The sequence below is a fragment of the Monomorium pharaonis genome, chromosome 11, assembly GCF_013373865.1.
Source record: "Monomorium pharaonis isolate MP-MQ-018 chromosome 11, ASM1337386v2, whole genome shotgun sequence".
Taxonomy (NCBI): domain Eukaryota; kingdom Metazoa; phylum Arthropoda; class Insecta; order Hymenoptera; family Formicidae; genus Monomorium; species Monomorium pharaonis.
The window spans coordinates 15,810,275-15,822,613 of NC_050477.1; the positions used below are offsets into that span (position 1 = coordinate 15,810,275).

At 31.8% G+C, this 12,339-nt stretch overlaps 1 protein-coding gene across 1 annotated transcript; it reads right to left on the reverse strand.

Moving 5' to 3' along the window:
* Positions 1–2,749: 2,749 nt before the first annotated feature.
* LOC105835976 (endocuticle structural glycoprotein SgAbd-8) lies at positions 2,750–4,421 on the reverse strand. Its single transcript, XM_012679686.3, has 2 exons — positions 4,316–4,421; positions 2,750–3,278 (listed from the first exon to the last, which is right to left on the reverse strand). Exons 1-2 carry the CDS (start codon positions 4,325–4,327, stop codon positions 2,880–2,882), a joined length of 411 nt encoding a protein of 136 aa, XP_012535140.1. The 5' UTR covers positions 4,328–4,421; the 3' UTR covers positions 2,750–2,879.
* Positions 4,422–12,339: the final 7,918 nt, after the last annotated feature.

A 12,339-nucleotide genomic window follows, 5' to 3' on the forward strand; every position in this document is an offset into this window, starting at 1 on the left:
ACCGCCCACTGAGGATCCAGCAATTAGAGTCGCTCGTCTCGATATCCGCGCGCGAGAACGAGCAGGGAATTCCTCTCCTCTCGAGCCAGCCAGCGCCTATTATCGCCAATCACTTTTGTTGCCGCGTTGAGAATCTCAAAGTCCAACTCGCGATTCTCGTGTTTGTTCGCAAAAAAAAGTGATCGTTAATTAACGCTTTGATCATTGCACTATAAGAGAGCATCGATAATTGTATTAGTCGATCGCGCGATCGTGAACGTTTGTGAACTGCTGTAGTTGTATCGAGTATGAAATAATATACGATAAATGCATCGATAAATAATAAACAAAATTAACTCTTTTGTTCCTACTGTAACCATATAATTACACTGAGAAAAAAGTAATTTATTTGATTAAATTTGAGTATTTAACTAAAATACTTGAACCTTAATTTAAGTGTAATTTAACTGAAATACATAAATATTTGAACTAACAAAATTTAATCAAGTTAAAAAATTTAATCAAATTAGTTACTTTTTTCTGAGTGTGCATATTATAAATTATGAAATAAAATATTACTGCAGTTTTGATTTTTCATATATAAATTATATTAAATGTCAGTTACTTTTAGTTTTATATATAGATAGTTGTAAAAATTTCATGTTTGTATAGATAGCACATATTTTAATACGTAAAATTTGTCGATAATTTAGACTCTACATTGTAGAGTATTATTGTTTTTTATTTGATATATTTACGATTCAATAATAAAAATTATTTTAAATACAACAAGAACTTGCAAGATTACAAATTTCTTTAAAATATTTTAAATTGACTTAGCAAAGGTAAAAAGAAGAGTACATTAACTTTGTATATATAAATTGTTATATATATTTGCAATAAAATTAAGTAACATGTAAAAGATTCTTATACATTTTCAAAATCACTATAATTTTATGAATTGCTTATTTGTCATGTAACATACATAAGAATACAAATAAATATTTTTTGCACTTAAATAACTTTCATAAATAAAAAGATCAATAATAATTATTACCAGGTGACACCAAAAAATCATAATGTAGTAACATATAATAATTATTGTCTCACTGAATATACTTTTCTTGTTAACGATTATTTCTTCAATCGCGAAAATTTTCAATTATTAAATTATCGGTCCATCTGATATATTAATCTATCGATTAGCAACAATATAGTCTTCACGTTACGCTTGCGAAGCGCGTTACTGGTAATAAGATCGAGATAGTCAGCGGGATAAGAATCTCAATGGATGATTTCCCACCTTTGCGTGCCATCGTGAGATAGACGTCACACGGAAAACAGGGTATTATCGATCCTCGCAATCTCCCACCCGTTCATTTCCTATACAATGTTACACCGGTAACGATGCACGCCAGTAGGCGCGAAAAATCGTTGCCATTTTATTAGCGAACGGTATGCGCCGTAATGATCGTGAGATTTCCTAGGAAATATCTTCCATACGTTAATTGAAATGATGCCGCGATACGGCCGAGTATTTCCACGGGGAATTTTTATTACGTCGCGTACGAAAATTACATCTTAATCGGATCAACGATAATCAGCGCTAATTGTGCTCCTCACGCGAGGACAATAAACGGTGGCTGTTGTACAAATGCTACTACTAAACAATTAATCACCCTATTACTATATTATTGCTATTAAAGCGACGCTACTCTCGTTATCAATGATCTATTACAGAATGAGAACTTTTTTCAAAATGGGCGCTAGTCCTTACCGAACATCGCATTGTATTCAAGTCTTGCAATATATCCTCAGAAGCAGGAAACTCTGTTCAAGCGTAAGCGCAATGTAGCTTTCTTGATGCGGCTTCTATTCATAGCGCGCAACACCGCGCAACAATAGATCCATAAATCATAAGGCATAATTCATCGAGTCGGGTGTGATACTCTAGCCTTGATACTAATTTTGGGTAATAATGAATTTTGCCGTCATTCCCTCGATATTCTCTCGATTAATATTTATCGTCCGCACCCACCTACGTCTTTTCCTTCGTCTTGCGGATCTATCGCGTTCCTTCGTCCCGGTTCCAAGGCAATCGCGTCGCGCGATGCGCAAAATGTAACGTTACTTCCTTAAAGAAACCACTGATTTCCTAAGAGGAATCACGAAAATGTGTGAGGCTTAGATCACATGGGTAATATCTCTTACCTGATCCCAGTGTCCGCAGCGACATTTCTATCCACACCTTCGCAAATAGAAACTCCGGTGTCGTTCGCGTGTCGTCGACGAAATTGCTAAACTGGCGTGGTGGTGTAACGCGGTTATGCTTGTTGCGTAAGAATAAATGCCAGGGTCTCCCGGCCGGAAATATCTGGCGCGCATGCATAAAGAAGACGTAAAATATCCCGTCCCGTCCTTCCTACAGAATCCACGGAATCTACCTGACCTCTAGAGAGCTACGATTTTATAAATTATAAACAGCGCATCTTCAAAGAATGCGACGAATTAATTAGCGCACAAAACCAAATTAAACTCAATCCTCTCGGTTCTCATGATATATGTATATAAAATTATTATATATAAATAATAGAAAAAAAATCTAGATAGAGATAATACAACTGTTACAATATAATTATATAACTTTTTTATTGTGCTAATTTCTGCTGTCTTATTAAAAGAAATGTCTCACTAAAAATAACGCCTTTTCGGTTTTGCTGGGCAAGTCGCAGTGGATTTGTCGCGGTAAATGAGCATGCCGCGAAAGAGATTTTTTTTTTTTTTAAGAAATATTTATATTTATATATTAGAAAAACACACTTTATACATCTATAGTTCGCGAGAGTGGCACGAGAGGTAGGCCTTTGTCCGGAGACGTTGCTAAATGTCATCGATGTTATTTAGTTATGCTGGTTCTCGGGCTGCGGGTGGGCCAGAACGTACGCGACGGCCTTCTGGATCAACTCGGGCACATGCGGGGCGACCGGCAGATGGGCACCCTGCGGATGGAAACCGTTCTCGTCGGCCGTGTATTGAACGGCGATGGGGGTGCCGTCGGGAGCGGTATACTGGAAGTGGCCCTGGGAGATGACCGCAGGATCGCCCTTGGGTCCAACGGGTTGCGGTGAGCCCTGCTCGGCAGCGACGATTCCGTTCTCGGTCTCATAAGCGTAGTTGTAAGAACCCTCCGGCGAGAAGTCATGCGCCTGTTTCAGAATAGCCACCGGCTGCACGGGCTGCTTGTACGTAGGGCCGGAGTGCTGGGCCAGAGCCACGGCGACCAGAGCGAGGGATACGATCTAAACAAAAAGTCAGAATAAAATATAAGACACGATGAAAATAATTTCTTATTATGATATTTCCTATGAAAATTTGTAGCGCGACTATGAACAGACATTAGTAAAGTTAGTATTGACAGATTGTAAAGAATTTTTATCGGTCTGTTTCAGGATACGATAAGAAATAAGTAAAACTCAGGAATAAGGAAAGAAACAGAAATAATTATAATATTGAAAAAATATAAAAGACTAATACATTGTACTATAATTGGAATTTTACCAAACAAGCGCAACAATTTGTAATATCGTTATTGCGATTAAGTTGGATTTTTAATTAAACAAACACACAAAATATGCCGGTTAAATAACAGATTTCTGTTGTTTAAGAGTCAACCGGCGTTATAATGTCGATTATGTAAAATCAATGTAATTGGCCGGAAAGTACAGAAGGCAAAAAATTACTACTTTGCGCTGCAAAAAAAAAAAGATTACAGGTTTCGTAGCAAATCCGCGAAAAGAAGATTGGATATCATCGAGATGTTAAATAATCTTGAGATAAGCAAGTTAATAGTTCGCTTAATAATAAAAGGTCCGCCAGTTTCTCAACGCGAATTATCGTTAATTTATTACATTTGATTTGCACTTAACACTCTATTCTTCCCTCTATTAATTAGCTAAGCATTAATTAGATCACAGTATCGTAACAAGCTGTTCTCGCAAGATCGGAGAAGATCAAAGCAATTGGGGAAATCCAAGAATTATTCCAAGTAAATGGTGGCATTGATAAATCTAAAAGAAGACTAAAAGTTTACAAAAGATTTCTTTTTAATTATACGACAAAATATAATGCACATTATGCTAATAGATGTTAATCACAGTAAGTTTGTAAAAAATATTACAAAAATTTTAAATTAGAAGAACAGAATCAATTAGAATTTTAATGTTAGATGTAATAATGTTAGAAGTGATCATGTTAGATGACGTTAGCTTGATAGGCGGCTAAATTTACTTATATGTATTAATGATTAAAGATAAAGTGAAGATAAAGTAAAACTCACGAGGAATTTCATTTTGTCGTGTGGGTGGCTCGAATCTGTCGATCCAAGGAGCGTGATGAGATTTCGAGTGTGATCGCCATGGGACCCGAATGCGCTTTTATACGAAACCGTAGACCCCACTTTCCCTGATCGTAATGGTAGCCAAAAACGAGAAAAAGCCACGGTTCTGTCCAGCCGCGGCTGTAAGAAAGGACAAAGAGGGACGGATCGAGAGAGAAGACTCGGGCTGAAGTAGAATCTTCTGCCAAAAGTAATCTCAAATCGACTTGACCTTTCCACGCGGCGCCTAAATCGATCGATTGCATAATCTGAGAAACCTGTTGACATTGTAGCACTTGTTCGCACATCGTCTTCAAGAGCTCAACGTTCACGTGGCGTAGTGCATAAATGCATGCGGGCGGAATGCAAACGAATCCCAATAACAATAATGCCCCGAGCGTGCATGGCAATTTAGAAAGTTTCGTTCATTCTGATGGAATCTCTCACTTTATTTGGAAATTCAGATACGCCTTCCAAATTTCTAAATCATACTCGGACATGTGTCAACGAACACCTCGCACGTTCAATTATTTCACTAGACGAATTACAGTCGGATATTTATTAATTTACCTTGGGCTTCAAAGAACTGAAATATTATCCTTGGAAAATGCCGACTATTATTTCGCTGCTTAATTATTCATGAGATTGAAAAAATTCTAGGGGATGTGCCATTCTCTACAGACTTCTGTATAGAGTCTTATTTGGAAAACAAACGTACTACACTGTACGGATCGCGTGCACATCTTCCTTATCATCTCAAACCTAAATACATTGCTAGACACATTACTCTGACAAATGGGAAGGAAATGCGCTCGGCTGATCCACGGTTTACTGGTTGCTTGTAAACCGTTTGTTCAAGTACAAGTTTTAAATTACACGTTTCTACGTCTTTCTTGCGCAAAATTTTTAATCAACGGATTTTATATTACGGTAGATAATGAAAAAAAAGAGATATTAAAAGAATTATATTATTATTTTAAATTTTTTAGACGTTTGGCAGTCGTAAAAATTTAACAATGTAGCAAAAAAGTAATTTTGGTTACCGTCAGTAATAATTAACAAAAAGTAGACAGTTAAAGGCCGACTCAACTGGCATTTATTTATTTAATTGGTAGTTAACACAACGTTTCGCCTCTGTCTTTGGGCCCTTACCAAGTGGTATAACAAAGAGCCAAAAACGCATGCTTAAAAATAATTAAACTTGATATAATTGGATTAAAATTAAATAATCAAAGAATGAATACAGTAAGGACAAGACTGTAAGTACGTTTATGACTATGAAAATTTAATACAAATAATACACAAAACTTGATGAATGTTACGTTCTGTCGAAATAAACATATTAAGAAAAAATTGGAAATTAATCAAAACGAAAAAAGTAATTTGGGAATCATATTCCTGTGTTGTAACAGTGGTAAATTGCAAAAGTTTAAAAGATGGCATCATGGTAGTAAAATTAATGCTGATGTGCCTGAATCATAAAATCATAATCAAGAATGATTAATCGTAGGAAACACATGAATGTAAACTGCGGGAGACTTTAATGCCCGATCGTGCTTTCCCTCCCTGTCCACCTCTTTGTCGGCCGCGACTTGTCGACTCCTCCCATTCGACCGTTTACATATTTCCAGGCGAAATCCATATGAACAAGATTGCGTCAATAACTCAGATGTATAACGAATATTATTGCTCGACGTGCAAGAATCGGGTAAAAAGAAAGGCTTAAACTTTATAAAACATAAATCGACTCCTATGTTACCAACGTTGAAATTGTTACATGCAAATATGAAATTCATAAATATGTAATAAATTCTTTAAAATACTGTTTTGTTTGTCTGTATTAAGCAGAGCTACTTGGAATCCCTCGCCGGCCGATAATTCGTGCGGGAGATAAATCCAAGGTGCGTCCGCAGCATTGCGACATCGACCTTGCCTAGGAATGTCTTATACTTAGGCACAGAAGGCCAGCCGTCTTTTTTTTCCTAACACGAAAAGAGCAGACGAATTTCTCACAGCACTCGGGGAAACAATTATTGCGATTGCAACTGCCCGTTGGTGAACGAGCGCGCAGAGGAATGAACGCGCCGCCGAGGCAGAAACGAAGATAAAACGCAGTTGTAGTCCTTGTGCTTCCATCGACGGGATTTACGCGCGCTTACGTTACGTCTCTTTCACAGTGGCCATTACTCAAATTGTTTCTGAATGATAGTGCTCGGCCATTCTTGCGTCAGAATTTTCTGAATGAAACTTGGTTCTTTGATCCTGTGAATGAATGCAATGAGATTCATTACCTGATACATAAATCATCACACGGTATCCCATTGGCCCATATCAAATCCTATCTTAATCATAATAATCATAATAATAATAATTGTAATAATCCTATACGTCGTCCGTCGAATTGACTTCAATTTACTTTTTATAATAAAACTTATATTATAAATCATCTCTCTTTTCTTTTCTTATCGGATTTATCTTGTAATGAATATGCACTTGCAACAAGTTAATATTGCTTTAAGTTGACAACGTTATTGCTTTGCGATGCTTCATAGGCAATCACAGTCTATATCCGATACTGCGTGAGAAAATATGTATAATTAATTCTCTCTTTGAGCTAGACAACACAGTGCGAACAAACGTCTACCATAAATACCGCTGTGACGGCTTAATTACGTGCGATGACAGATTGCTATAACGTTAAAATTTCTTGAATCAATCTCTATCTTGTTAAGCTACCGTGCGGTATTGCTAACAGCTTATTTTCGAATGGCACACAAAGTGATGCCAATCAACGTCCGTACTAAGCGTTTAACCACTCGGCAGTAAACCAACGTTTGCAATGCCGTAATCGATATCTGCTACAACTTCATACACGGCCTATAGCGTTATATAACTACATAGAGATAGAGAAGAATAATGTGTTTCTGAATATATTATATTCTTCCTTCAATTTTGAGATACATAATTCTGTCACTCAAATTTATATTATGTTAAAATCGCAATTAAAATTTTTACTAAACTAAATGGCTAAATGACAAATTATAAATATACAACATTTATTTGTATTGATTGATTAATTTCACGTCATTTTTTATAATTTTTTTTTAATATTTTATTAAATATCATTATTGTCAAATATATTAATTATTTATAAAATAATTATAAAAGATGATTTAATAAAAGATGATATAATTATCATCGCCTACTTCTCAATGTCAAAATTAATCGCCTAGAAAATTATTCATGCGGAAGCAACATTGTCTTTTTCTTGCTGTGATAGGCAATAGATAACATCAGCGTTGCTGTGTACGGAATAAATACAAAACCATTTTGTGCTTATTCATTATGTATGATTATTCTAATTCTCTTCTTCGCCATATATTATCACGGGTATTTGATGTAAAATTCAATATCCTGCTCAAAAATGCATCTAATTAAATAAGCATTTGTGCATGTTTAAAGAAGAGATACAAATCAGTAATGCCTATGATACAACAGATTAAATTATTCGCGTAATAAAATCGTAAAGTAATTTTGAACATTTTTATGAAAAGATGAAATGATCATCGATGTTCAATAATATATAATAAACACCTTGTATAGCCTCTAGATAAAAGTTGTGATTGACTAAGCTCTATCGCAATTATGCAAGGTATTTCAGGATTAAATTCAAACATAAAATATAAATTTAAATACTCGAAATAAGTAAAAAAGCTCCTCCCTATACCTGGAAACACATTTTTTAAGGAAACATCTAAAATATAATCATTAGAGAGAAAGAGAGAGAGAGAGAGAGAAAATAATAAAATCATTATATTACGTTTTATTATTATTATAAAAAATCTATCGATATCAAAATAACATGTCAGAATTATAATTATGTTAAAATTTTTATACTTTTTGTAATAAAATAAACATTTTATTATTTATTTATAATATAATCTAGATATAAAATTTCATAAAATTCTTTATTTGCAATGCTGTTACTTTTTAAAACATTTAGAAACATATTAGTGTAGAAGAACTGCCTTACTTCTTTTTCTAGATTTTTTTCTAAATTCGTATTTTAAGATTAAGTTAGACGTTTAATCCTGAAACACTTTGTATAGTGCAATAAGCATTTTGATCTATCATCACTTCACGCACGAACTTCATCCAGAAATCGTTGGCCGATCAGTGATCAAACCTTTCCGAATTCTTAACAGATATTAATCTTGATATCCTTGCAACCAACTTCTTTTGAAGGCCATGATAAAATAGAATTCTCAAATTCGTCAGCACGCAAAACGAAATAATTTTCATGCATTGAGAAAAAAAGTTATTAATTTGACTAAATTTTTCAACTTGATTAAATTTCGTTAGTTTAAATATTTGTATATTTCAATTAAATTTATAAATACTTGAATTAAGGTTTAGGTAATTTATACATTTAAGTAAAATACATACACACTTTATATACTAAAGAAATTTAAGTGAAAATTCAAGTAAAAAAATTTAGTCAAATAAATAACTATACATTTTTTCTAGCAATAGTATATTACTTTTACTTTTACTTCTGCTTTACACAATATATTACATTTTACTATAATATTCGACATATATATATATGCACCATTAAATTATTTTACATATAAAATTGTAAAAATTAAATTTTTTATTTGTAATTAATATTATCAATACAATATCTCTTAAAAAATGTAATAAAAATTTAAATAAAAATAGAATATTTTTGTTCAATATATGCCTATATGAATAATATTCCTACATTTTCTATATTTCATTACATGATATTTCCTATAATTTCCTTTTATTAAATTAATTCTAGCATATTAAGATTTAAATTATTCTATCTTTTACTGCATTTAGTGTTTTATTTTAATACTGTAATATAAAATGTATTCTGAAAGATTTATACAAAGATTTGATATATTATACATAATTAATTTATATTTAACCGTTACGCACATGTACTACATTAATACAATTTTTCTGAAAATAAAATGTCACAAGAAATGGAATTTCAATAGCAATTGTCTTTGACAAAAAAAATTACTTCAGGTTTGTAAGGCGTGTCTTGAGTTTTCATAGAGCGTTTTTTAAAATAAAGAACATGATTTCGACGCATCATAATCTGATGTATAATTTGCTTCATATTTATAATTCTCTGAAACTGACAATGCATCGTTTATCATTGTATGTGATCGTGTTAGAAAACTTTGAATTAAATAAGGCAGGCAGTAATGCGCAATTGAAGATGATACATCGTCGCATTACGCATTTATGCATCATCAAAATCAAATTATCCTGAATAAAAAATCTTTTATACTATGTTCGTGTAAAGTTAACCTTTTCAAGTCTTATATGTTCCATTTATAAAAAATCATCATAATTTTTAACAAATAGTCCTATCGACATTTATCTTTAGTTGTTCTAATAGGAAGATTCAACGTGTACAAACCGTTGCACACTTTGAAATGATATGTTCTCAATAAAATATAGTTATGTAAACTTTGCGAAAAGTTTAACTTTTAATGTAAGTAGTAAATAACCGTGTATTATGTAAAAAATTCATTAAATTGTATGCGCAAACTCACAATTCATCTTTCAAAATATTGTTTATTTATTGTTTTAAATCTATTTTAAGTTTAACAGTCATACATACATATATATATTATATAAATATATATAAGTTCTTTGCCAACCGGAATATCAACCAGAACATTTTTTGTTATAAAATGTCTTATCAAGACTCAAAAGTAAGTATTGATATAAACTTTATAATGCTGTTTGGCTTTTTCAAAATGCAAAATGGCTGATTCAATATGACAGTTATTTTGAATTTCAAAAAATTAAAAACTTTTTAATTAGAAAGTGTCCTTACCCATGCTACTGCATACTATTACGGTCATTTTCTGGGAATTCTAACGGATACACTTATTTGCATACTTATGCAACAATATGCTCAAAAGTTCCTTGTAATAACTATCCAAGATGTGTTATTTTAATTCGAAATTTTTGTATCCGATTTATGATTACTATTCAGAAGGAAAACATAATTCAAACTTATATTTTAAATATATCGACATATTTTAGCTTTTACTAGTCGCCATCTTAAATTTGTTATTTTTTAATTACATTAAATTTTATTTTAATTTGTAATTAATAATCGGAGAAGAACCTTAATCCGCATTTATATTAAATATATCAATATTTTATTTTCACCATTTTAAATTTTATTTGTTCCTTCGGTGTTTAATTAGTAATCAAAAAGATTCTTAATCCGCGCTTGTATTTCAAATATATCAATATTTCAGTTTTTTACAATCGCTATCTTGTATCTATTTAAAATTTCAATTTTGATAGCTGTTTTGGAATCATTCCCCCTCCCCCCCAAAAAATTCATAGAACCTATATAAAACACATCTCTTCTGAGAAAGCCGAGATTCTGAGATACAAAAGAGAGAGGGTTGAACCTCCGTACTTTCAATGAATCTAATTATTTTATTAACATAACAACACGTTATTAACATTTATATTAGAATAACAAGCACGTTATTAAATCTCTAATTTCTAAATGCAACAGAGATAAATATTTCACAAAACTCTCTTGTTATTGTTTGCATAATATAGTTGGTGTCGAATGAGAACGCAAAATGAAATAATTATCACTCAGACGAGGAAACTCGTTGAGAATCATTGAGATAAACTTCAAAGTATCATCAGACGTCAATCAACAATCGTTTTAACTTAAAATCGCGTGATATGGCATAAGGTGATTGAAGCATCAATTATATATTTGCAAGATGTAAAATCCACAGAGCTCACGACTTTATATATGTATAGCCATTAAATGATTGACCCATGTGCATTTAATAAGTGCGAAACCTATAATTCTCCTTTTATAACGAAGATACATTCTTAATTCATAGCTACTCATTCCTATACTTGTATTTTTTTTTTTTTTAATATAATTAGTTCTTAACCGAATAAATAATTATAACAAAAGAAATAAAGTAATAAGTACATAATAATTACCAAAATAATTACTAAAAGTAACTGATAAAAATCCTTTTTGCTTTGTTCTTTCTAACTATGTAGTAATAATAATGTATCAAGATGTAAGTATTTAATTTGTTATTTAACTCTTGCAAATATTTAATTCTTTAAATATATATTTTGCAAGTATGTACTCCTAGCTTATTTTGCAACTATAACATTAATAAGTAAAACAATTATATTTAACTTGTGACTTGTAAATTACATTGCATGCCACCGTATATTGAATTGTAAAATTATTTTTCGAAATGTTACGATAATTTCTGTTATTATGGTAATCATAAGTGGAACTTATGATTACATGAATAACATCATATAATAAGCAAATATATATATATATATATATATATATAGCACCATATAATAAGTGTGTGTGTGTGTGTGTGTGTGTGTGTGTGTGTGTGTGTGTGTGTGTGTGTGTGTGTGTGTGTGTGTGTGTGTGTGTGTGTGTGTGTGTGTGTGTGTACATTTTTAAACTAAATATATAAGTAGGATTGGTAGTATTAGGTAAATCTATATAAAAATTTCAACAACAAAATAAATGATAATAATAACTGTTTAAAAGAAATTTTAAAGAATAAGGATAATTGTTTCTCATAGTTGTTTAAATGCTGAATACAATCGATCGTATTAAATTGTTCTATTATGTTACAATTTTGCGGTAAAAAAAGAACTGCAGAAAGAATTATTTTTATCTATTTTAATATGTTGTAACTCCTACATATAATACGTTGAAAATGTTTTAATTCAATCAAAATTTAGTTTATTTTAATAACACTTTCAGTTTTTAAACAAAATTTTAAAATAAACTTTTTTTGCTATAAATTTCTTAAAAGTGTTACTTGCTAGAGAACATTTATAAGCATAATATTCAACGCTGAAAAGACTATAAAAAATGATTTTTATTTATATGCTAAAAGAACTTTTTA